Raw genomic sequence first — 26,363 nt, 5'->3', positions numbered from 1 at the left:
CCATCATGCGGTTAATTAGGAGGTGGCTGCAAAGAACTGGGCTCTGGGAAGAGCGCCCTCAGGCTGCAGGCATTTGCTGGAAAATGCTCCTCCCTCATCTCTTAGGAAATCCTTCCTCACCCCTGCTTCTGGATTTAGCCTAACCAGGGCTTGGGAGGGCCTGGCTGGCAGAGCTCTGCGGCTCCAGCCCGGCTTGTGTAGTGCTGTGCTCGCTGAGTGGGAAGGCAGAGATAAGCGTGTGCTGAGGGCAGGCGCTTCATCGCTGCCTCTCAGCCACTCGCCTTTGAACTAAGCAAACTGCTTTATTTCTGTTCAGAGTCCAGGCTTTGAAGCCACACGCAGAGCAGTTAGCAGCAGCTTCCTGCCTCCTGGGGGATGGAGCAGGGTAGGGCCCTGAGGCCCATTGCAGCCCTCTTGGTTTCTGACTGCACCCACTCTACCCTCCGGTTAGACTGTCATGCTGCTAGAATCACTGCGGTTCGCTGCCTGGGGCTGAGGATTGGGACAGGAAGCTCTCCTGCTCTCCATCTGTGTCCCTGAGGACGTCTTGTGCGTTGTCCCCCTATTTATCTGCACACAGAGTTGTGGTTGTTGCATATTTATATAGTGCCATTAAAGGCACGTTGCGCTTTACACAACTCAGGAGGTGAGGGCCTGGCCCTGAAGAGTTTGCAGGATAACTGGCCCAAAAGATCTAGAGAACCGTGGTTCAGGTGCAGATCCAGGCCCGTGGTGGAGATCAGCAAGGATTCCCTTGGGAGGGTTTGAAGGAGGCTGGTGTGGCCACTTTGCCTATGGAAAGTGAGGGGATTCGAGACATCACTGCAGCCTGTCCCTCCCACCATCCCCATCCTGTGGGCACACTCGTGTATTGAGCATGGAGGCTGTGGCAGCGTGAGGCTGTAGAGTTCAGGACAGAACGTGTACAGAAATACTCAGACCTTTAGTTCAGCCAGTTGTGTGCTGTGCCACTCGCTTGTCAGATGCTGAGGCCAGTGGTATGTTGGTCTCTGCACAGAATGGCACTGAAGTGCTTCCTCCACAGGGTTTGCAGAAGCCAGCTGGAGGCAGGTGGGTATTGTGGTAATAGGCTGGTGGGGGGGGCGGTGGTTCTGCCTACCAGTGGAGTCCTGAGGCCTTGTTCAGCCAGGCACGGGCTAGTGCTGAAACACTTGCTCGTGCCTGAAACGCAAATGGTTCTGCTAATGCCTGTCTGCACAAGTTGAAGGAGGCAGGGAGAGTTCTCTCCCTCCTGATCTCTGCTCCGTGCTCCAGCTCTGGGCTCCGCTCCAAAGCCCTGTATGGAAGTGTAGCCCCTGGAGACCAGTACAGAACAAGGCCAGGACATTAGAATCCAGATGGAGGATTGCTTGTGGGATCTCTACTCTCCACAGGCCACATCTTGGTTAAACAGGAAGGCCGACCTGGGCCAGATTTTGGCTGCCCCTAGAGTAAGGGCTTTTCCTCCATCCAGCTTGACCCTTCTGGGTGTGATATCTCTTACCTTGGAAATGAATATGCATCATAAATTCCTGCTTGTGACACTGGTGCAGGATCCTATGGAAAGGGAAGCAGTGTCATGTTTCCAGGGACAGTTGCTGATTGGGCCATCCAGGTGAGAGGAGAAGGGGTTTCTGCTGGGGGTGAGGGCCCCTTTCAGAGAGGAAGATCCAGGGTGATGAAGATGCTGGTATTTTGGCCAGATTCCAGCAGATGGTGGTTGAATTGGTGGTCAGCAGAGGTCTGGGCTCCCTCCACCTTGGCACTTTTCAGATAAAACTCTGGACATTTCCGCAGTGAGGAAGGGGTATTGGAGGACACTATAAAAAACAGGATGGATTTGATTTAAAGCACGATTTAAATCACTAGTCACGAAGACTCCATTTAATAATGGATTTTTACAAAAAAGTGCATTCTTGTTGGTTGTTATAACTTTAATACATATTCTTCACAACTCAGAGATAGATGTAGGTTACATTTTTAGAAGATACACACTACATTTTTAAAGTGATTTATTTTGAAAACTTTTCAGATTAGTTTTACAGCTATATCAGAAAATGAATGATTGTTTGATTATTTCATTTACCAAAGGTAATTGAAGCAGATATTTATGAAGTCATTGGGAGGTGAACTCTCTCCAATTCAATAAGTTAATCATTAATATTTGGAGGATTTTCTTGCCATGCTGGATTAGGAGGGGAACATCACCAGACAGACATTTAAATTGTTTTATTTAACTACAACAACAACGTTATGTATTCTGGATTTTTTCTTCAACAGCAAACATATAATATTTGAACAAAACAAGCATATGAATGTTTGAATTTAGTTAAACATTCAAGTTTTTTAAAATCAGGTTTGTTTTTGTTAAAATAGTTTGTAACTAAAATAGTTAAAAGAAATATTTAAAAAAAATCACCCTAAAATTAAATTGACTATGTCAGCCAGGTCAACATGAGAAACTGAAAATATTGGCTTCTGCAGCTAACTCAGTCGTCTTCACCTTCATTTTCCTGTTTGTTCATAATCTGGAAAAGAAAAACAAGCTTTCCTGCTTTTTCAGGTCCCAAATGATTTCTCAATTTGGAATGAATTAGTCCAAAGGAAGAAAATATTCTTTCTACACTGGCAGAAGAAGCTACTGCTGTTAAAAGTGAGATTATCACTTCAACAGTCTCTGAATACAAGTGTTTAAGTGACTTCCACCAGTTCACTGGTGTGACTTTCTTTAAAACATCATCAGCAAACATATATTTCTTTAATGGTTCACTCTTAGCGCTGAAGTTTATTATAGTTGGCATTCTGGAGGGATGATTGCTGGATGTCCATGTCATAGCCAACTCCTCTTCACCAGTTAAGGTTTGACCCTGGTACCGAGTATTGAGAATATTTGCAAGAAAATGAGCTGGAGATGGTGCTTGTCCCATTGGTTTTTTTAATGCTTGTAATGTAACTCTGTCATTGCATATTTCTCTTTTTAAGATCTCACGCGGTTCCTTCCAGATTTCAACAGCGTCAGCAATAAAACAGCTATTTCCCTGCATTTTGTTCAAGGCTACAGAAATAGGCTTCAGGGTACTCAGTATGTGTTCAACATTTCTCTTAAGCCCAATGTTGAGAACTTTGGCTGTGACAGCGCCATCTATTTTTTCACAATTTTGTTCACAAACTGTCATCAGATTAGGCCAGTTCTTGATATAGTGCTCAAAACAGTCTACTACTGAGTTCCATCGCACGCCTTGTGGGAGAGTTAGCTTGGTTCCTCCCACTTTTTTCAGAGCAGCTGCTGCAAAGTGGTTGTTTCGGAAGTATTTTGCAATTTCAACAACATTAGCTTTTATTTCTGGAACACTGAAGTCTTTGGCTAGGAGGTGCATCAAATGAGCACTGCAACCATATGTTGTTAGCTTGGGACTCTCTTCTAAAAAATTTCTTCTCATCTTGGATACATTTGCAGCATTGTCTGTGACCAAGTGTGTACTAAACATAGAATCATAGAATATCACGGTTGGAAGGGACCTCAGGAGGTCATCTAGTCCAACCCCCTGCTCAAAGCAGGACCAATCCCCAACTAAATCATCCCAGCCAGGGCTTTGTCAAGCCTGACCTTAAAAACCTCTAAGGAAGGAGATTCCACAACCTCCCTAGGTAACCCATTCCAGTGCTTCACCACCCTCCTAGTGAAAAAGTTTTTCCTAATATCCAACCTAAACCTTCCCCACTGTAACTTGAGACCATTGCTCCTTGTTCTGTCATCTGGTACCACTGAGAACAGTCTAGATCCATCCTCTTTGGAACCCCCCTTCACGTAGTTGAAAGCAGTTATCAAATCCCCCCCTCATTCTTCTCTTCTGCAGACTAAATAATCCCAGTTCCCTCAGCCCCTCCTCATAAGTCATGTGCTCCAGCCCCCTAATCAGTTTTGTTGCCCTCCGCTGGACTCTTTCCAATTGTTCCACATCCTTCAGGCTTTGGAGCTGTGCTCCAGGCAAAAACCTGCAGCTCCACTGCTCCGGAGCCGCTCCACCCTTCAGCTCTGGGCTCCGCTCCAAAGCCCTGTAAGTATGGGGCCCAAAACTGGACACAGTACTCCAGATGAGGCCTCACCAATGTCGAATAGAGGGGAATGATCACGTCCCTCAATCTGCTGGCAATGCCCCTACTTATACAGCCCCAAATGCCGTTAGCCTTCTTGGCAACAAGGGCACGTTGTTGACTCACATCCAGCTTCTCGTAGAGTGTAACCCCTAGGGCCTTTTCTGCAGAACTGCTGCCTAGCCACTCGGTCCCTAGTCTGTAGCAGTGCATGGGATTCTTCCGTCCTAAGTGCAGGACTCTGCAGTTTTCCTTGTTGAACCTTATAAGATCTCTTTTGGCCCAATCCCCTAATTTGTCTAGGTCCCTCTGTATCCTATCCCTACCCTCCAGCGTATCTACCACTTCTCCCAGTTTAGTGTCATCTGTAAACTTGCTGAGGGTGAAATCTACGCGATCCTCCAGATCATTAATGCAGATATTGAACAAAACCGGCCCCAGGACCGACCCTTGGGGCACTCCGCTTGATACCGGCTGCCAACTAGACATGGAGCCATTGATCACTACCCGTTGAGCCCAAGGATCTAGCCAGCTTTCTATCCACCTTATAGTCCATTCATCCAGCCCATACTTCTTTAACTTGCTGGCAAGAATACTGTGGGAGACCGTATCAAAAGCTTTGCTAAAGTCAAGGAATAAAATGTCCACTGCTTTCCCCTCATCCACAGACCCAGTTATCTCCTCATAGAAGGCAATTAGGTTAGTCAGGCATGACTCGCCCTTGGTGAATCCATGCTGACTGTTCCTGATCACTTTCCTCTCCTCTAAGAGCTTCAGAATTGATTCCTTGAGGACCTGCTCCATGATTTTTCCAGGGACTGAGGTGAGGCTGACCGGTCTGTAGTTCCTCGGATTCTCCTTCTTCCCTTTTTTTAAAGGTGGGCACTACATTAGCCTTTTTCCAGTCATCCGGGACCTCCCCGGATCACCATGACTTTTCAGAGATAATGGCCAATGGCTCTGCTATCACATCCACCAACTCCTTTAGCACCCTCGGATGCAGCACATCCGTCCTCAAGGACTTGTGCTCGTCCAGCTTTTCTAAATAGTCCTGAACCACTTCTTTCTCCACAGAGGGCTGGTCACCTCCTCCCCATGCTGTGCTGCCCAGTGCAGCAGTCTGGGAGCTGACCTTGTTCATGAAGACAGAGGCAAAAAAAGCATTGAGTACATTAGCTTTTTCCACATCCTCTGTCACTACGTTGCCTCCCTCATTCAGTAAGGGGCCCACACTTTCCTTGACTTTCTTCTTGTTGCTAACATACCTGAAGAAACCCTTCTTGTTACTCTTAACATCTCTTGCTAGCTGCAACTCCAAGTGTGATTTGGCCTTCCTGATTTCACTCCTGCATGCCTGAGCAATAGTTTTATACTCCTCCCTGGTCATTTGTCCAGTCTTCCACTTCTTGTGAGCTTCTTTGTTGTGTTTAAGATCAGCAAGGATTTCACTGTTAAGCCAAGCTGGTCGCCTGCCATATTTACTATTCTTTCTACACATCGGGATGGTTTGTTCCTGCAACCTCAATAAGGATTCTTTAAAATACAGCCAGCTCTCCTGGACTCCTTTCCCCTAATGTTATTCTCCCATGGGATCCTGCCCATCAGTTCCCTGAGGGAGTCAAAGTCTGCTTTTCTGAAGTCCAGGGTCTGTATTCTGCTGCTCTCCTTTCTTCCTTGTGTCAGGATCCTAAACTCGACCATCTCATGGTCACTGCCTCCCAGGTTCCCATCCACTTTTGCTTCCCCTACTAATTCTTCCCGGTTTGTGAGCAGCAGGTCTAGAAGAGCTCTGCCCCTAGTTGGTTCCTCCAGCACTTGCACCAGGAAATTGTCCCCTACACTTTCCAAAAACTTCCTGAATTGTCTGTGCACCGCTGTATTGCTCTCCCAGCAGATATCAGGGTGATTAAAGTCTCCCATGAGAACCAGGGCCTGCGATCTAGTAACTTCTGCTTGTTGCCGGAAGAAAGCCTCATCCACCTCATCCCCCTGGTCTGGTGGTCTATAGCAGACTCCCACCATGACATCACCCTTGTTGCTCACACTTCTAAACTTAATCCAGAGACTCTCAGGCTTTTCTGCAGTTTTGTACCGGAGCTCTGAGCAGTCATACTGCTCTCTTACATACACCTCTACCCCGATATAACACGAATTCTGATATAAGCAGTAAAGCAGTGCTCCGGGGGGGCGGGGCTGCGCACTCTTGTGGATCAAAGCAAGTTCGATATAACGAGGTTTCACCTATGACGCGGTAAGATTTTTTGGCTCCCGAGACCAGCGTTATATTGAGGTAGAGGTGTACAATGCAACCCCCCCACCTTTTCTGCCCTGCCTGTCCTTCCTGAACGGTTTATATCCATCCATGACAGTGCTCCAGTCATGTGAGTTACCCCACCAAGTCTCTGTTATTCCAATCACATCATAGTTCCTTGACTGTGCCAGGACTTCCAGTTCTCCCTGCTTGTTTCCCAGGCTTCTTGCATTTGTATATAGCACTTAGGATAACTCGCTGATCGTCCCGCTTTCTCAGTCTGAGACAGGAGTCGTCCCCTCTTGCACTCTCCTGCTCGTGCTTCCTCTCGGTATCCCACTTCCCCACTTACCTCAGGGCTTTGGTCTCCTTCCCCCAGTGAACCTAGTTTAAAGCCCTCCTCGCTAGGTTAGCCAGCCTGCTTGCGAAGATGCTCTTCCCTCTCTTCGTTAGGTGGAGCCCATCTCTGCCTAGCACTCCTCCTTCTTGGAACACCATCCCATGGTCAAAGAATCCAAAGCCTCCTCTCCGACACCACCTGCGTAGCCATTCGTTGACTTCCACAATTCGACGGTCTCTACCCAGGCCTTTTCCTTCCAGAGGGAGGATGGACGAGAACACCACTTGCGCCTCAAACTCCTTTATCCTTCTTCCCAGTGCCACATAGTCTGCAGTGATATGGTCAAGGTCATTTTTGGCAGTATCATTGGTGCCCACATGGAGAAGCAGGAAGGGGTAGCGATCCGAGGGCTTAATGAGTCTCAGCAGTCTCTCCGTCACATCGTGAATCCCAGCTCCTGGCAAGCAGCACACTTCTCGGTTTTCCCGGTCGGGACGGCAGATAGATGACTTAGTCCCCCTGAGGAGGGAATCCCCAACCACCACCATCCGCCTCCTTCTCTTGTCAGTGGTGGTCATGGAACCCCCATCCCTAGGGCAGTGCATCTCATGCCTTCCAATCGGTTGAGTCGTCATCTGCTCCCTTCCCTCAGATGTATCATCTAGTCCACTTCTGCATTAGTACCTGTGGAGAGAACATGAAAACGGTACTCACCTGTATCTGCATTGCTGGTACATGGTCGCTCCTCTTTCTTCTTCTGGAGGTCACGTGCTGCCAAATTTCTTCACCATCCTCCTGTCCCCGCTGCGCAGCCTGCTCTGATTCTTCAGAATGTTGTGCCTATAGAAGCATATCCTGACGTCTGTCAAGGAAATCTTCATTTTCTCTCATGCAACGCAGGGTTGATACTTGTTTCTCCAGACCTCGAACCGTCTCTTCCAATATGGAGACCAGCTTGCACTTTTTACAGACAAAGTCGCTTCTGTCCTGTGGAAGAAAGACAAACATGGCACATTTTAATTTTTTTTTCACAGTTTGTTATAGCTTTTACTGCTACTTCTTGTAAGTATTCTGCTGTGTGTGCATTTCCTGATGTATCAGTTGTTTCGGTAAGGAAGACATTCCCTTCTTCTGTTGTCACACAAGCACATACAACAGGATCATTGTGGACATTGCTCCACCCATCAAGACTCAGGTTAACAATTTCACCCTCTAGACCTTTTGCACACTGCTTAATTTCTCTTTCATACACTTTATCCAGCAATTTGCCTGCGACATCTGCTCTGTTGGGTGGACTGTACCCTGGCCTTAATGACTGAACCATGTTAATGAAGTGTGGGTTCTCAATCATACGGAAAGGAGAGTTTGTTGCATAAACAAATGGGACAATTTTTTCATCAGTGACCTCTTTTTGTAATCTGCTGGTTCTTATCACAAACGTATCCATGGTTGTTTCTGGATGATGGAGTTTTTTTTTTCTTTTTGCTACAGGTGATCTACTGTGGCTATGTGACCTACATGATGTGACTGAAACACTATCATTGGCAGATAACTCTGAAACTATAGAAAATAATGATGATGTTGAAGGTGGATAGTCTTCAGAATCCTGTATGTTGAGGATGGATTCTCCGAAACAAAATAAGTCAATGCAGTTATTTCATTATTATTACCATGCAGCTCCTTTAGTGTTATTCGTTGCATTCACCGACACTCAGTACTACTTTAAAGGTGAAATTGTAAAAGGAAGATCTGCCTATTTCAGCTCTTTATTTTTTATCACAACTGCATCTAAAATGATAGTACCATAGAGTAACCACTATATTTTTTGCTCAAACATGAGAACTGAAGAAGAGTCCAGAAGGAAGACAGGCAGTCCTTAAGAAAGAAGTATGAAATAAAAAAGTTTACCAACCTGAAGATCCTGCATGTTCAGACATGTTCCTTTCATTATCTTCAACGCAGCTTCCTCCTGAGAAGGAACATTTCTCATGATGTTGTTTCATTCGGGCAACTAGGCCTTGCATTTCTTTGTTGCATTGCTTGCATTTTGCACGCATGCCTGTCTTACCCACAGGTAGAGGAACTTCATGAAAATATTCCCCAAATGGGTCTCTTTTACGGCCTGCTGCCAGCCTAGGTTTTCCCTTCTAGTGAGAGAGTGGTATGGTAGATCTCAAATCAATGAAGGCTACACTCAGAAAGACCCCAAGACTTCAGGAATATGCTGCTCAAACAGTTTCACTTTTGTTTCTACTGCCTGTCCCTCCCTTCTCATATTTATCTCCAGACTTCTTCTCCTTGTCCAGATCTATTCTGCCCCCAACAATCTTCTATTCATTGAACTTTTTGAGACTTTGCACTTTTAGAGAGAGGTAAAGGACTGACTCTGTGTACACAAATTTGCAGAGGGACAATAGTGTTGAGGTCAGTTATTTCTCACCTCTCTATATTATTTATTTAGTTAAAAACATTTTTGCTGTTAACAAGCATGTTATCTTGGGAGACATAAATTCACAGTTTGAGAACTGCAAAACTAAGCATCTCTGATGATGTCTTCTAGACTGAGCACTGAGTCCCATTGGGTAGATAGAAAGATTAACCTACATAATCTATGCAGAAGCCCCTGGAACCCCATAAGATTGGGTCCCTAATCCATGAACTATTGGAATTTATTTACAAACATTTTCTTAAACATTACATTAATATATTGTCTCATACTATAGAATTAGAATTTATAATCCCTATACATGGCTACCTCTCTGAAACCTGATTCCATGATGCGATATCTTTGAGCTATCATGTATCTTAATTAAAACTTTCTTTAGATAAAAAAATTTTGAGGAAAAAACGTATCCAAAAAATTCAATTTTTAAATAAAAAAATCCATTTTTTTTATTTTTAAAAATTGTTGATTTTTATCCACCCTGATAAAAATATTCAGAACACCACATTAGAAGACCAAATGCCATAGCTCACATATGTTTGTTATTTTAGTTTAAAAATCCACCACACACTGGGGCCTCGACGTTGAAACGGGGAGCGAATTCCACTGTCGGGGAGCTTGATTAGCAAACAAGCTGCTGGCAGAATTTTTAAGTTAAACTTGGACAAGCCAAAAGGCCTGTCAGACCTGATCTCAATGGAGGGGTCGGAAACCCAGGCTATGATATTAGAAGTTCCCCTAATGAGAGGGCCATATCTGTTAGGGCCTTTAAAAGTAAGTAAGTAAAAAGCTAAAATTAATAAGAGGAGATTTCTTTTCAAGCTGTTAGTTGAAAAAAACCTAATAACTGGGATGGGATGTTGGGGTTTCTTGTTTATTTCACTAGACTCGCGTGTGAAGCCTAAAGCACTGGGCAGCATGCTGCTGGAATTGAGCCTACGTGGCTAGAGGTTGGCTCATCTGAAACACAGGCACTGTTATATTGGATCAGACCAGGGAAACATCTAGTTCAGGATCTTGTCTCTCCCAGTGGCCGGTACCAGATGCTTCAGAGGAAGGTGGACAGTTATGGAATAACCTGCCTCTTGGGGTAGTTTTGTCCTAGCTCCAGACAGGAAGTGGTTGGCTTATTCCTTGAAGGAGGATTGATGTCCCTCCTATTTTTTTCCTCCCTGTCTGTGGTAACTGTAGTTGTTCTCCATAGTAATATCTAAGCTAGTGGTTTTCAGCTTTTCCCATACCTTGAGCCTGTTACAATAGAAACCAAGAATGGAACCCCCCTCCAATCTAGCCAACCCCAGGTTTAATCCTACTAGGTTCTTGGCCTCAGAGATATTTTGTGACCATGAGTTCTACAGGTTTATCACATGTATTCCCTTTTATCAATTTGCTGTCTTTCAGTTTCTTTGACTATGGGCCTGTTTTTGTATTATTTGAGAGGGTAAATAGGAACACGCAATTTACCTTCTCTACCCTATTTGTTATTTTATACACCTTTGTCATTTCCTCTCTGAAGTCAACAGTCTCGGTGTCTCCTGTCCAACTCGGCCTCCCACTGATTCTGCTCTATCCTTTCTGAGATGTGGTGAACAGAACTGAACACGCTGTCCTAGCGGAGGAGGCCTCCCTGATTTATTGAATGGCAGGATGATCTCAGTATTTCCCATTTTGTATGCTCTCTCCCCAGAAATATCTTTTTCCTGAGTAGTTACAGATGGGAACTAACAAGATTTTTCCATGTCTTATTTTGAGTCTTTGAATCTCCTTAATTGGCTCTTGGTAACGATGAGAGGCAATATGATCTAGTGCTCTGAGCATATCATGGAGTGCCAGAAACTCTGATTCTAGTAATCCCAGCTCTGCTCCTGTCTCACTCTGTGACCCTGGAGAAGTTGCTTTACCTTTGTGTGCCTCAGTTTCCCAAACGGGGTAATACCTACTTCACGTGGGGCTTGTGAGGTTTACTTAGTGTTTGTCCAGGGCACTGCAAATGGAAAAGCGTTATGTAAACGCTGTGTGTTTGTGCTTTCTGTCACCTTTGGGTGGACAGGCGCCTTCGAGATGTGCCATGCAATTTCTCGCGGTTAACTTGACGGTTGGATTTCCTAGAGGAACAGAGTCCAGGATTTTGTGTGTGTTACAGAATATATTTTTCTAAAACATAATCTATGTTGGCTGTGAAGTTTTTGCTAGTTTCCTGTTGGGCTGGGAGATCAGGACAGTTGTTGGAAGCCTACAAAGACAGCAGTTGGGTTCAGCATAAGGAAACATAAATGTCAAGGGCTGACAGATACATGTCCAATCAGAGGTAGGACAGGCCATCCTGCCTTGTCCTCCTTCAGTGAGTGTATATGTGGTTTCTGTAGCCTATGAGTGTTCTGCAGGGCTAAGCACTTGGTCAACAGTGTTTCTTTGAGCCCTTCTCCGGGTATGTAGGTACAAGCTGCTATCAGGAATGGCTCCATGGACCACAAGTGGCCTGATATGGCTCACAGCGTGACTTGTTATTGTCTTCGTCTTCAGTACAGAGGCTTGGCACCAGGGTGGATTTGATTTAAATCACTAGTCAGGAAGACTCGATTTAATCATGGATTTCTATATAAAAGTGCATTCTTGTTGGTTGTTATAACCTTAACACATATTCTTCACAACTCAGAGATAGATGTAGGTTTCATTTTTAGAAGGTACACACTATACATTTTTAAAGTGATTTATTTTGAAAACTTTTCAGATTAGTTTTACAGCTATATCAGAAAATGAATGCTTGTTTGGTTATTTCATTTACCAAAGGTAATTGAAGCAGATATTTATGAAGTCATGGGGAGGTGAACTATCTCCAATTCAACAGGTTAATCATTAATAAAGGTTCTCTCGATCCCAAAGGACCAAGCCCCACACCCAGGTCACTATACCAGTCAGATCTTACCCACAAATCATACCGTTGCTAATCCTTTAGAATCTAAAGGTTTATTCATAAAAAGAAAGAAATAGAGATGAGAGCTAAAACTGGTTACATGGAATCAATTACATACAGTAATGGCAAAGTTCTTGGTTCAGGCTTGTAGCAGTGATGGAATAAACTGCAGGTTCAAATCAAAGTCTCTGGAACATCCCCAGCTGGGATGGGTCATTCAGTCCTTTGTTCAGAGCTTCAGTTTGTAGCAAAGTCCCTCCAGAGGTTAGACGCAGGATTGAAGACAAAATGGAGGGGTTTCCAGGGCCTTTTATATCCTCTGCCATGTGGAAGGACCCCTTTGTTCTTCCTGCGGAACATCACAGCAGCCAGGTGGAGTTTGGAGTCACATGGGCAAGTCACATGTCCATGCATGACTCGGTTCTTTACAGGGAGAGCAGCCATTGCTCACATGCTACCTTGAACGTTCCCAGGAAGACTCCTCAGATGTGGATTGGCGTCTCCCAAGGTCCATTGTCAGTTAAATGTTTCTTGATTGGGCACTTAATCTGAATCATCCCTTCTCAAGAAGCTGGCCAAATGCTTCACTGGTGCTACTTAGAATCAAACACACTGAGATACAAGTACAGAGCCAATATTCATAACTTCAACTACAAAAATGATGCACACATGCAGACAGCATCATCATAACCAGCAAATTACAACCTTTTCATAGACATCTTCTTGACCTCCTTTGTACAAGATTTGGTGCAACTATAGGACGTTGGTTGCAAGAATGACTTATATGGTCACAGTTCATGTCAATACCGTCACACCCTCAACACAAAATTGATGCAGGAAGGGATGACACAAACATTGCTGACTGCATCCCAAGAGCTCCCCATCCTGGGTTCTATCTCACTACAGCTAGTATTGGGTTAGAAGCCGTATCAGTGTATAACAGAAATGGTTTATCAAAGCCATGTTCAATAACACGAGTGAATCTTTTTACAGACCCAAGGTAAAACTTGGTTAGAACAATAGTGGATTGGATCTGCTCTTGCAGCACGCTCCTGTATGTTTCATTGTGATCTTGCCAAGAGCTAAAGAACATAGCTACTTTATTCATACAAGCTCTGGCAAATGTTTGGAACCCAATTAATATCAAGACAATGTAGATATTAATGTTGTCCATAGTATAGGAATCTTGGCATTTAGCCGTGAAAGCAATATGGCAGCGTGCCTCAGTTTCCCTTTTCATACATCACATGAAGTCTGGAATGTCTTTTCTCCTGTGAAAAGTCCCAAGACTGGTTACAGGCACTAACTGTGAAACATCTGTATCACAAGGTCTTTTAACATAAAATGTGTTCTTATGTATCACTCTTAACATGTTCAAGGGTTTTTCCAAAAGATTAGGCACATTGTACATTTTTATAGTTCTTGGTAATAGCAACACATTAGTTACAAAAATCACCATCAGCAATAACAACAAATCCATTGCAAGTGTCCATCTACAATGATTTTTGTCATGCCAGACCTTTGGCCCAATACCATTGGGGTTTTGGCATTTTAGGGTTACCCTGTGGCTTCCCTTTGCAAAATTAAGTTCTCTCTTACACCAGGAAATGCACACACAGCAGAATACTTACAAGAAGTAGCAGTAAAAGCTATATCAAACTGAAAAATTTCAAATGTCTAGTACACAGCTTGGTCACAGACAATGCTGCAAATGTATCCAAGATGAGAAGAAAATTTTTAGAAGAGAGTCCCAAGCTAACAACATACGGTTGTAGTGCTCATTTGATGCACCTCCTAGCCAAAGACTTCAGTGTTCCAGAAATAAAGGCTAATGTTGTTGAAATTGCAAAATACTTCCGTACCAATCACTTTGCAGCAGCTGCTCTGAAAAAAGTGGGAGGAACCAAGCTAACTCTCCCACAAGGCGTGCGATGGAACTCAGTAGTAGACTGTTTTGAGCACTATATCAAGAACTGGCCTAATCTGATGACAGTTTGTGAACAAAATTGTGAAAAAATAGATGGCGCTGTCACAGCCAAAGTTCTCAACATTGGGCTTAAGAGAAATGTTGAACACATGCTGAGTACCCTGAAGCCTATTTCTGTAGCCTTGAACAAAATGCAGGGAAATAGCTGTTTTATTGATGGTGCTGTTGAAATCTGGAAGGGTGAGATCTTAAAAAGAGAAATGACAGAGTTACATTGCAAGCATTAAAAAAGCCAATGGGACAAGCACCATCTCCAGCTCATTTTCTTGCAAATATTCTCAATACTCGGTACCAGGGTCAAACCTTAACTGGTGAAGAAGAGGAGTTGGCTATGACATGGACATCCAGCAATCATCCCTCCAGAATGCCAACTATAATAAACTTCAGCGCTAAGAGTGAACCATTAAAGAAATATATGTTTGCTGATGATGTTTTAAAGAAAGTCACACCAATGAACTGGTGGAAGTCACTTAAGCACTTGTATTCAGAGACTGTTGAAGTGATAATCTCACTTTTAACAGCAGTAGCTTCTTCTGCCGGTGTAGAAAGAATATTTTCTTCCTTTGGACTAAATCATTCCAAATTGAGAAGTTGTTTGGGACCTGAAAAAGCAGAAAAGCTTGTTTTTCTTTTCCAGATTATGAACAAACAGGAAAATGAAGGTGAAGACGACTGAGTTAGCTGCAGAAGCCAATATTTTAAGTTTCTCATGTTGACCTGGCTGACATAGTAAATTTAATTTTTTTTTTAATATTTCATTTAACTATTTTACTTTAAAACAATTTTAACAAAAACAAACCTGATTTTAAAAAACTTGAATGTTTAAATTCAGAAATTCATATGCTTGTTTTGTTAAAATATTATATGTTTGCTGTTGAAGGGAAAAAAATCCAGAATACATAACATTGTTGTTCTAGTTAAATAAAACAATTTAAATGTCTGTCTGGTGATGTTCTCTTCCTAATACAACATGGCAAGAAAATCCTCCAAATATTAATGACTAACCTGTTGAATTGGAGAGAGTTCACCTCCCAATGACTTCATAAATATCTGTTCCAATTACCTTTGGTAAATGAAATAACCAAACAATCATTCATTTTCTGATATAGCCGTAAAACTAATCTGAAAAGTTTTCAAAATAAATCACTTAAAAAATATATAGTGTGTACCTTCTAAAAATGAAACCTACATCTATCTCTGAGTTGTGAAGGATATGTATTAAGGGTATAATCAACAAGAATGCACTTCCATGTAGAAATCCATGATTAAATCGAGTCTTTGTGACTAGTGATTTAAATCGTGATTTAAATAAAATTGATTTAAATCAAATCCATCCTGCCTCTATATGTTGTTTATTTAGTTATTTATTTAATAAAAAACATTTTTGCTGTTAACAAGCCTGTTACCTCTGGAGACACAAATCCACAGTTTGAGAACTGCAACACTAAGCATCTCTGATGGTATCTTCTAGACTAGGGGTGGGCAAACTTTTTGGCCCGAGGGCCACATCGGGGTTCCAAAACTGTATGGAGGGCCAGGTAGGGAAGGCTGTGCCTCCCCAAACAGCCTGGCCCCCGCCCCCTATCCACCCCCTCCCACTTCCCGCCCCCTGACTGCCCCCCATCAGAACCTCCGCCCCATCCAACCGCCCCCTCCTCCCTGACTGCCCCCCAGGGCCCTGCTCCCTTACCCAACCCCCCCTGCTCCTTGTCCCCTAACTGCACCCTGCTGGGATCCCTGCCCCTAACCGCCCCCCTGGGACCCCAGCACCCCCTATCCAACCCCTCCTGCTGCCTGTCCCCTGACTGCCCTGACCCCTATCCACACCCCTGCCCCCTGACAAGCCCCCCAGGACCCCACACCCTATCCAACCCCCCCTGATCCCTGTCCCTGGACTGCCCCGACCTCTAGCCACACCCCTGCCCCAGCCAGGCCCCGGGACCCCACCCCCTATCCAACCCCCCCACTTCTTGTCCCCTGACCGCCCCCTCCCAGGACGCCCTGCCCCAACTGGCCCCCTGGAAGCCCACCCCCTATCGAACCCCCTCCCGGCCCCCTTCCGAATGCGTCCCTGCGAACGCGGGTGGGGGACTCAGGCGGAGCAGGGGCAGCCGTGTAGCCGGAGAGAAGTGGCGGTTTTCCCTTCAAAGCGCAGCTTTTGTCCGGCTGGCTCCACGGCCGCCCGGTGTCGTCCTGAGTCCGGTGTCGTCCTGAGTCCTCTGCCCGCGTTCACGGCGCTCCCGCCACCCGCACTGCCTGCCTGCTCCCTGGAGGCTGCGGGTGAGCCTCCCTCCCTGCTCTCCTGCCCAGCGCGCCCCCGCGACACGGTGAGGTGAGGCTGCGGGGGAGGGGGAACAGCTTGGGAGGGGCCGGGGGCTCGGGGCCCGGCAGGACGGTCCCGCGGGCCATAGTTTGCCCATGTCTGTTCTAGACTGAGCACTGAGTCCCATTGGGTAGATAGAAAGATTAACCTAAATAATCTATACAGAAGTCCCTGGAACCCCATAAGATTGAGTCCCTAATCCGGAACTCATTTACAAAACTTTTCTTAAACATGACATGAATATATTGTCTCATGCTATAGAATTAGAATTTATAATCCCTATTCCATGATGAGAGATCTGTGAGCTATAATGTATCTTAATTAAAACTATCTTTAGATAGGTTTTTCCTCAAAGCATTTTATCAAAAAAATTCAATTTAAATAAAAAAAAGTCCGATTTTTTTTTTTAAATCATTGATCTTTACCCCCCTGCTTGGCGGGAGGAGAGTCGGCAGGTCTCATCGTGCAGAGTTCGCTCTTCATCCTTTGGGTGCTGGGATCTGTAGTTGCCTTGGTCCCTGTTTATGGATGTTTCCGTCGGGGCTTTGAGCTCCTGGCAACGCGCCAGTGGAGTCCCTAGTATAGCGACGTTTGGGTACCCCACTCTGAGTCCATTTGTGAGTTCTGAAAGAATGTGACCTGTCGGCCCTCCTCATTGCCTAGAGCCAGGGTTCTGCCCCTTTCACTGAAACCCCTTGTTCCTGGGGCGTGTGCCAGTGGGCAGCGTAATTCTTCCTGCTTGTGCTGGATTGTCAGCCCGCAGGAGGCTGCATTTAAGCCAGATGTGACCTGGCACAGCAGGCCTGGGGAGAGTCGAGGAACTGCTCACCCTGACCCTGAGGAAGGGGTGTGGTGACCTGCCCTGAGGCCATTCTGGCCTCTCTTCCTGCCTGGAGAAGGGACCAGTTCCCAGAGGTGCCTGAGCAGGAAGGGCAGCTCCTTGTGGAGGATCACGCCAGCTGAGCAGAAGGAGGAGATATGAGAATTGCTCAGGCAGCACGTGCCAGTTGGGTTGCTGCGGCTGTCATGGAGCATTACATGGGGTTTGTCTCTGCAGGCTGTCCTCTCACCGACAGGCTGGATGGCTGTGACCTGCTGTATTTTAGGCCCAGAAGCTGTGGCCTTTGCCAGGAGTGCTCTGGGTTGGGCGGTTTGGGAGCTGCCCCTGATGTAAACCTTCCAGTCTTGAGACAGATCTGAGTTTTACCTCTGCTGGTGGTTTGTGTCCTGGCTCGGTACTGACAGCTTTTTCTAGGCTCTTGCTTTTTCTGGCTTTCTCCTTTGGGGAAGCAGCTTTCAGATGGCAGCTAACTGGTTCAGTGAGGATTTGGTGGCGCTTGTTCTTAATTGCTGTGGAGCTCTTGAAACTGGAGGCCAGTGGAGGGAGGTTTGTGCTGTTAGCTTAATTGGCCCCCTGGGTGGATAGCGAGTGTGCTTGGGGCAGGGAGGAGGGAGCGTGTGTGCTGCCAGAGGCTAAAAGGGCTGTCAGTTCTGCACACCCGAGGTCTTGTCACCAAGAGGAGGCCGGAATCTGGCCAGCGGCGGGAGTGTGGGCTTCCTTCATTCTCTTGCACACATGCTGCAGTGCTGCTGACCTGAACGGGGTGAGAGGCTGGTTCTTCCCTGTGTTGGAGTAGAGCTGGAGCACAGTGCCCCTGGTAGCTAGGAACGTGTCTAGCCTCTGTCCTGGAAATACAAGCCACTGCTAGTCCTGGGTGTGCTCTCCCCAGCTCCTTTTTCCATAGACCCCTTCCCGTTCATGTTTGCTCATCAATTTGCATGCTTATCCTCCCTTTCCCTTGTGCTGGTGAGTTTGATTCTCATTTCCCTTGGTTTGTGTTTGTATTTTTTAGGGTGATTGAGGTGCTGATCCCCTGTCTGTGGAAGCATGTCGGGCCCAGCGCCGAGTCGAGCAAGGGTCTATGCAGATGTGAACACTCAGAGACCCCGCGAGTACTGGGACTACGAGTCACACGTCGTGGAATGGGGGTATGACTGGGGTCAGGGAAACCCCAGGGACTTCTTTACTGGCTTGTGGTATTTCTAGGTTGCTTAGCACCGTAATGTCAATGGCCCATATTGTCAAATGGGGCTAAAGTTAGGCTTCTGAAATATATATTTAAGCACCTTGATAATAATGATACCTAGCTCTTGCCTAGCTCTTACCATCACTAGATCTCAAAGCACTTTAGAAAGGAGGCATCTTGTATCGTTACCATTACCCCCTTTTTAGAGATGGGGAAACTGAGGCACAGAGAAGGGCTTTGGCTTGCCCAAGTAGCAAGCCAGTGGCAAAGAGGCCTGGTCCAGTGAGCGCTCTACTAGGTCACACTGCCTAGTAGATAGAACACTAGCAATAAGTGGCTTCCCTTTCAGAGGTACTGAGCACCTGCCATTCCAGGTCCCCAGCACCTCTGAAAATTCAGCCATTTTCATTTTGGGGCCCAGCTTTAAGCACCTGCATTTGAAAACATTGGCCTAAGTGCCTAATGCTGTGATTAGGATTTGCAGAGCATAGTCTGTAGGGGGAGTTACTGAGGATTCGGGCTTTGGTAAGTTTTTATAATTTAAAAGAAGATTAAAATCAAGTTATAGTAAATCATTTTCCAAACAAATTTTGAAGCCCCTATTGCTCTGAGCTGGTCTCTTCAGCTCTGTCTGTGCTTTGGATACTTTCCCATCATTGCTAACACCCGTGGAGCTGAACTGACTGTTAGCTTTAGGAAGCGACAAAGAGTCCTGTGGCACTTTGTAGACTAACAGATGTATTGGAGCATCAGCTTTCGTGGGTGAATACCCACTTCGTCAGACGCATTTAGTGGAAATTTTTTATACCTGCCTCTGGAAATTTCCACTACATGCATCTGGCGAAGTGGGCATTCACCCACTAAAGCTTATGCTCCAATACGTTTGTTAGTCTATAAGATGCCACAGGACGCTTAGTCTGGATCTGTAAAAAGCAACAAACACGGCTACCCCTCTGATACGTGTTAGCTTTAGGTATAGCTAGGCATCCCGTGGCCTCTCTCGTTTTCAACACCAAATCCTGTAACTCCACTCAGAGCAGATCTAAATGACAGCACTGAAAATGCTCTTGGCAGCCAGCAATGCCCCATAGCAGGGTTCCCAATGCTCCTAGCATCAGTGGAGCTGGTGGTAAGCTTGAAAAAGGACCCTCGTGTGGCGAGGGTCTTTGCCAGTCTTGTGTGGTGGCTGGTTTGGAAGGTGGGACTTCTCACCGCTGGGGAAGTGAGCTGCTCTTTGAGTGCTAGTGACTATAGGTACATCTGTAAAATAAGCGTTAGCTTTTCACTTAAAACTTCATGTGAGCTAGTACTAGGCCCACTCTGCTGTGCTGGGACTGGCAACAGTCAGTGCTAACTGCAGTGCTGAGTTTGTTCTGTCCACTGGGAATGGGACTGAGAGAGACCCCCAGCCCCAAACTCATTTCATATACAGGCCACTGAACAGCCTGGACTGGGACCGGTGACCTGGAGATGAAAGGTTCCTTGTCCAATTCCTAATCTCCTGAGCCAGCCAGCCAGCCCCCAAACCTTGAGTATCTCCGGTGATGATAATTCTACATCTTCCCTTGGAAGCTTGTTCTGTCACTCAGACTGTTCTTAGAATTAACCTTTTTCCTAATCCTGACCCGGAACTTTCCTGTGCTTGTTTCCCATTGAACAAGAACGGATCCCTGCTGTCTCTCGCACACAACCCACTATGTTTTCTTCATTTGCTGAGCCTGACGTGGTGGGGTTGTGTGTCCAGGCTGTCCACTTGTCTCCCCGTGTTTCTCTCTGTTGAGAGATCAGCTCCTTTGATTGACTCTGGTAATTTGCAATGTATGAAGTCAAACTCTCCGCCCGTTGTTCCCTTTCTTTCCCCATCTTGTTTACTCTTATCAGATCTTTGGAGGCTTGATGCCTTTCCTCCCTAACTTACCAGAAATAATTGCCAATACTTTGTTAGTTCCTTTAGTCCTCTCAGGTGAATTCCATGAGGCCCTGATGATTTAACTTAAATGCAGGTTCTCGGCGTGGTATTTATCCTATTATTTCCTGATTCCCCCTTGTTAAGATTATTTTTACAGTGCTCCAGACGTGCATGACCCTTTATAGACCAATAGAAATGGACAGGTCCCTGCCCAGAGGAGGGCAGCATTGCATTTCAAGTATTATGTAAATCTTTGCCCTCCTTTAGTGCCTTCCATCAGTAGATGTTGGAGTTTGGAATGAATTAATCCTCACAACCCACAACTGTCCATTTTGTAGATGGCAAAACTGAGGCACAAAGAGGGGACGTATTGCTCAGGGCTACTCAGGGCGGAGCTGGCAATAGACTCAAGGAGCCCTGACTCCATCTGCTCCTCAAAGGGAAGAGTGCCAAGTTTTTGAATCGCCAAAACCATCTTCTTCAGCATGGAAGTGTTTACCCTCAGGGTTCTGGGTGGATTCCATCTGGATAGCTGCATTCTTCCAGCGATAATCTGCACACACACTTGTGAACTTACACTCTGTTAAGCAGCTGTTGTGTCCCATCCCAGAGATGGTGAGTGAAGTGTTCTCTGTTAGTATCTAATCAGAAAGCCCTGTGAGTCCTTTTGAGGTACACAAGAGAGCAGTATTCCTTGTCACCAGGTCTAGGGTTTGTGGGTACGTTTGTGGAGCCCTGTATGCTACAGAACAGCTCCCCGTTCTCTTGCCCTCACCAGAGTCTTTGGGAGAGCTGCTCTCTGAAAATGACCCCGTGTTCAGTTCTGACCTGCATTCTCCTCCTCCATTTTCTTTTCTCCTTGTACAGCAACCAAGACGACTACCAGCTTGTGCGGAAACTTGGCCGCGGCAAATACAGTGAAGTCTTTGAAGCCATCAACATCACCAACAATGAGAAAGTTGTGGTGAAAATCCTTAAGGTGGGTATGTTGGGCGGGGGGCTGTGAACCCCATCCTGTTCCCCACCTGGTGCTCCCTGTTCACTCCGTCCCTGTGCATTTGAGGTATGTGCTACTGATCTTTGGGTGATGGATCCTTTGCTGTGGAAGGCTGTAGTCACGAGACAGGAAGGGAGAACTTTGCAGTGGCTGTCCTGTGCTCCTCTCCCGACATGCAGCTCAGATTGCTGATGTGACGAAGAGTCCGTGGGAGGGGCAGGGAGATCAGCATACATTCCCTGTGCTCCTCCTCATATTGAAACTCCACATGTTCCCTCTTTGCCCCTCTTCTCCACCATCCACTTACCCCACTCACTGTCAGAGCCTCTGAGGCTGGGGGGGGGTCTATTAACACATGCCAGTCTCTGCCCCACTTGGAGGTGCTGCGGGACACTCCCACACACCAAACAGCCACGACTTTCGTACCAGAGGCACCCGGCCCTGTTGTTGCTGCGATCTAAAACTATAGGAGCAGGGGTTGGCCATGACTATAACAGGGTTATAACAGGGGGGAGGGATAGCTCAGTGGTTTGAGCATTGGCCTGCTAAACCCAGGGTTGTGAGTTCAATCCTTGAGGGGGCCACTTAGGGATCTGGGGCAAAAATCAGTACTTGGTCCTGCTATTGAATGCAGGGGGCTGGACTCGATGACCTTTCAAGGTCCCTTCCAGTTCTAGGAGATAGGATATCCCCATATAGGATAGGGTTAAAAAAAGAACTAGAGAAGTTCACAGGGGATAGGTCCATCGATGGCTATTAGCCAGGATGGGCAGGGATGGTGTCTCTAGCCTCTGTTTGCCCAAACCTGGGAATGGCCGACAGGGGATGGATCACTTGATGATACCCTGTTCTGTTCATTCCCTCTGGGGCGCCTGGCACTGGCCACTGTCAGCATACAGGATACTGGGCTAGATGGACCTTTGGTCTGACCCAGTCTGGCCGTTCTTATGTTCTTATGATATACTTGGCTGAAACATGCGCTCTCCGCCCCCGAGATGGCTGCATCTCAGTGGTGCTGTGTGTGGAGTTTATGAATGCTGTGGTGGGTGAGCATTGAGGCTTCTTAGTTGCCATTTCAGTAGGTCACAGCAGCCCTGCAAATCCAGCATGAAATCCACAAGCTGAGACCAGCGTGGTTCCCCACCACCCAGAGGAGAAACCGTAACTGTGTCCTCGCTCCCAGGAGATGAAACCTGATGGCAGCTCAGTGTTCCAATGGCTGCACACCACACACACTGTGTTATGGAGGCTCCCGTCTCCGTGGGCAGGAACGCAGACTGAGGCTACGTCCTCACTACGGGGGGGGGGTCGATTTAAGATACACAAATTCAGCTTCGCGAATAGCTGTAGCTGAATTCGACGTATCGGAGCCGACTTACCCCGCTGTGAGGACGGCGGCAAATCGACCTCCGCGGCTCCCCCGTCGACGGCGCTTACTCCTACCTCCGCTGGTGGAGTAGAAGCGTCGATTCGGGGATCGATGGTCGCGTCCCGACGAGACGCGATAATTCGATCCCCGAGAGATCGATTTCTACCCGCCGATTCAGGGGGGTAGTGCAGACCTGCCCTGAGCAGCACTTCAGAGACTGGATGGGGGCTGCTGTCTTCAGCCCGTATCCTCCAGGTGGGGTTTCCATGCTGTCTGCCCAAGTCATTGTGGCAACCGGGTCCAGTGAGGAATGTGTGGTGGTAACACTCTGATTTTCTCTTTTGTAGCCAGTAAAAAAGAAGAAAATCAAGCGTGAGATTAAGATCCTGGAGAATCTCCGAGGAGGCCCCAATATTATCAGCCTGCTAGATATAGTCAAAGACCCTGTGGTAAGAAGTGTGGGCTGGAAGGGAAGGGGTTAAAGACGAGAAGGAACCGTAGTGGCCTAGTCTGCGCTGACTAATGCCAGCTATGGTCTCACCCAGTGATTCCTACAGAACAAGTTTCTGGGCCTTGCGGCAGCGGGATGCCTCCCACACAGGGAGTCATGGGCAAGGCCATATATTCAGCCCTCGGGGGGGGGAAAGCCTCTTGCACTGCAGCAGTGATCCCCCTGGCTGATTCAGGAGCCGTGGGGTACAGGCGGGCCTGCGTGCAGCCCTCTAGCGCCCAGGTAAAGGAGGTTGTGTGTCGGGGGTATCCCCAGGTCACCTTCTATTAACTGAGACATTACCCCATTGGAACATCTGCTCTCTTGCCCCGTTTTGTGGGTCACTGGCAGGCGACACTGCCGTGGGGCAGTCTGCCTTGCCCACCAACCTGCAGGTCAATAACAAGCTGATTTTGAACGTGCCCCCTTAAGAGCCCTTCTAGTTTGTTAATGGACAAGCGAGGCTATAGGGTGCTGCACCCCAGAGCTTCTGTCTGTGCTCTAGGTGGCACCTCCCACACTTGGAACGGGCTGGACTGACGGCTTTGCGGGGAATGGTGGAGGAGGGGGAGAAACAGGACTCTTCAGGCCCTGGCTCTGGATTGTTTTATAGGCGGGCTGGTTGTCTTGAACCCGGACACTTGCTCCTGGACTGACACCTTTAATGTAGCACGTTGCAGTAGGGAACACTGTGCCAGTCCCAGCACAGTGACTTAAAGTGAGGTTACGGTGAGAAAAGTGACAATATGATGACGGTGCACTTCTTATGCCACGTGGCAGCCTCCTTTGTCTGTCACACCTGCCTCTGGTACTGGCCAAAGGGGCATTTACTCCTCCCGTCCCCACCGAGCCAGGGCAACTCTGGGAGTCAGCAGGGTTCTGTTCTGCCGGGTGCCTCAACAGCCGAATTGCCAGCTCGGTTCCTGGTGCGGGTCCTTAGTCCCAGTGGCGATGTGGGAAACAGGAGGAGTCTGGCTGGCGTTTGAGAGTCGAAGGGAAATGTGTGCTTCTGGCAACCAAACTATTGGTTTCTCACGTGAGAGCTGAGCATGCAGGATCTGGAAGGTGCCAAGAGAGGACAAATCTGGGAGCCACCAGGTGGCTTCTCGGAGCAGAGCTGTACCATAACCCCAGCAGTGCTGGTAGGCACCACTGGGATAAATCAGACCTCCGCTGGATGCAGCGTTTTCCTTCATTCCTGCCCTAAACTGCTTTGTAGTATTGCTGTTCAATACTTGCTGCAGCTCACCCCAGAGGTGGCTGCATTTCATTGGTTGGTGAAGTGATTAATATATATGTATGCATGTGCTTTTTGTGTTATGGTATGTGCAATACCATAACGTGGGGCACTACACACACAACTGGAGATGATCCTGGCCCAGGTGGCTTTCCAGTCCAGTTCTCTAGGGTAGCTGTGTGCAGTGTGATGCTGCTTGTGAAGCTCCTCAGGACCCTTTGAAAGGGAGAGCAAAGGGTTCTGAGTCCTCAATAGGGCAAGAGACCTGCTTCTTGTATCTGCCTTGCTAAACCCCTGGCTGGCTCCGTTATCTGTGTGCAGGACTAAACCACTTTCTTTTCTTTCTCTGCCTTGGAATGGCTGGTGCTGCCGCGCAGTCTCGCACGCCTGCCCTGGTCTTCGAACATGTCAACAACACAGACTTCAAGGTGAGTGAGCGCCACCCCTGTAATACCAGGTCATGTGCAGATTCCTGCCCAGCACATAACTTCTGTGCCCAGCCCCTCGTTGCCTCATGCAGGGGAGGGAAGGCCTTGAGTGGGCCTCTGCTGCCGAGCCCAACAGGGCCATAGGAATGGTTACTGTCACCCTTCAGTGCAAAGGGGCTGGGAAGTGCTGACTCTGTGACCCGGAGTCACCACAGACTCCCTCAGGGACGTGCTGGTGTTGTTGACTGAAGGGGCTTAAAATCTGGGGGAGGAACCCAGGAGCTTGCTGCATGGGATAGGAATTGCTGCCCTGGATTGATCTTGCCGGTCTCCCTCCAGCTCTGACACACTGCTCAGGGGGGCAGCCAACCTCCACCCTGTCTCCTGTCTCTGGCAGTGGCCTGTACGTGATGCTTTAGAGGAAGCTGACCGCCACCTAATGCCGTTGGCCAAATGCATATTTGGGCCTGGGGACACGGCCTCCAGCACGTTCACAATGGAAAAACGAGTGTGTATGAGCAGGGGGTGGGACTAGATGACCTCCTGAGGTCTCTTCCAATCCTGTGAGTCTATGATTATTAGTTCTTGTTGTGAGAGTAAATGACGTAGTGGTTAGGTCCCTCTCTGTCCCCAGTGGTGTTATTTTCAGTGGTAAGTACACTTTAACCCAGTGTCTCCTTGATGTTACAGTCAGCCCCCCTCTCCTGCGATCCCTGTTTCCTGTGTGCCAAGGGGCTCATCTCTGACCTGTCTCAGACAGGCGCCGTCTGCCCTCGGTGGGTTGTTTCAGCAGTGCCAGGCATTCTTTTTCCGTCCCGGTTTATCTAGCTCAGGGGTTCTCAAACTGTGGGTCGGGACCCCAAAGTGGGTCACAACCCCATTTTAATGGGGTCACCAAGGCTGATGTTAGACTTGCTGGGGTCCAGGGCCCAAGCCCCACTGCCTGGGGCTGAAGCCGAAGCTCGAGCCCCACTGCCTGGGCTAAGGTTACATGCTCCCCGCCCAGGGCAGAAGCCCTTGGGCCTCAGCTTTGCCCCCCCGCCCCTGACCACCCAGGGCTTTGGTCCCCCCGTCCTGGGGTCGTGTGGTAATTTTTGTTATCAGAAGGGGGTCATGGTGCAATGACGTTTGAGCCCTGCTGGGCTAGCTCCATCCGCAGTGCCAGGATCTAGTAGCACCAAGTTCTCCCTGTTCCTAGGTGTAGGACAAGAGCATCTTGGTTCATCTGCTCTACCTCCATTTCACGATGTGGGAGTAGTGGAGTGCGGATGAAGGCCTCTGTGGGTTGTGGGGTTGACCAGTTTGTGGGTTCAGCTCCTCTTCTGTTGGTATTGATGGTTCCTGGTTGTAACAGTTGAGGCACAAAGCAGACACTGTGGGCTGTGCACTAGAGACCTACCAGAGTGAGGGTTACAATCTTAAAAGCCCAGAATGGCCTGAGTCCGGCCCCAGTCCTTCAAGACCGCTTCTCCCCCTGGACCCCTTCCAGGAGCATTCCCAGTTGGTTGGCCAGGCCTGGAGTTTCAGGGCCTGAGGTCTGAGCACAAAAGTCC

The 26,363-nt window shown here is 47.4% G+C and overlaps 1 protein-coding gene across 1 annotated transcript in view; it reads left to right on the top strand.

Moving 5' to 3' along the window:
- Positions 1 to 26,363, top strand: part of LOC112110232 (casein kinase II subunit alpha-like) — a 55,286-nt gene that overhangs the window by 16,178 nt on the left and 12,745 nt on the right. The window contains exons 3-6 of the mRNA XM_026647141.2: positions 18,207 to 18,342; positions 21,157 to 21,268; positions 23,003 to 23,104; positions 24,760 to 24,810. Coding sequence (XP_026502926.1) covers positions 18,242 to 18,342; positions 21,157 to 21,268; positions 23,003 to 23,104; positions 24,760 to 24,810 — 366 coding nt within the window. The 5' untranslated portion in view covers positions 18,207 to 18,241. The remainder of the gene's footprint in view (positions 1 to 18,206; positions 18,343 to 21,156; positions 21,269 to 23,002; positions 23,105 to 24,759; positions 24,811 to 26,363) is intronic.

Source organism: Terrapene carolina, unplaced genomic scaffold (assembly GCF_002925995.2).
Source record: "Terrapene carolina triunguis isolate 2854851 unplaced genomic scaffold, T_m_triunguis-2.0 Scaffold58, whole genome shotgun sequence".
NCBI lineage: Eukaryota > Metazoa > Chordata > Testudines > Emydidae > Terrapene > Terrapene triunguis.
This window is presented reverse-complemented; position numbering and strand designations above follow the sequence as displayed.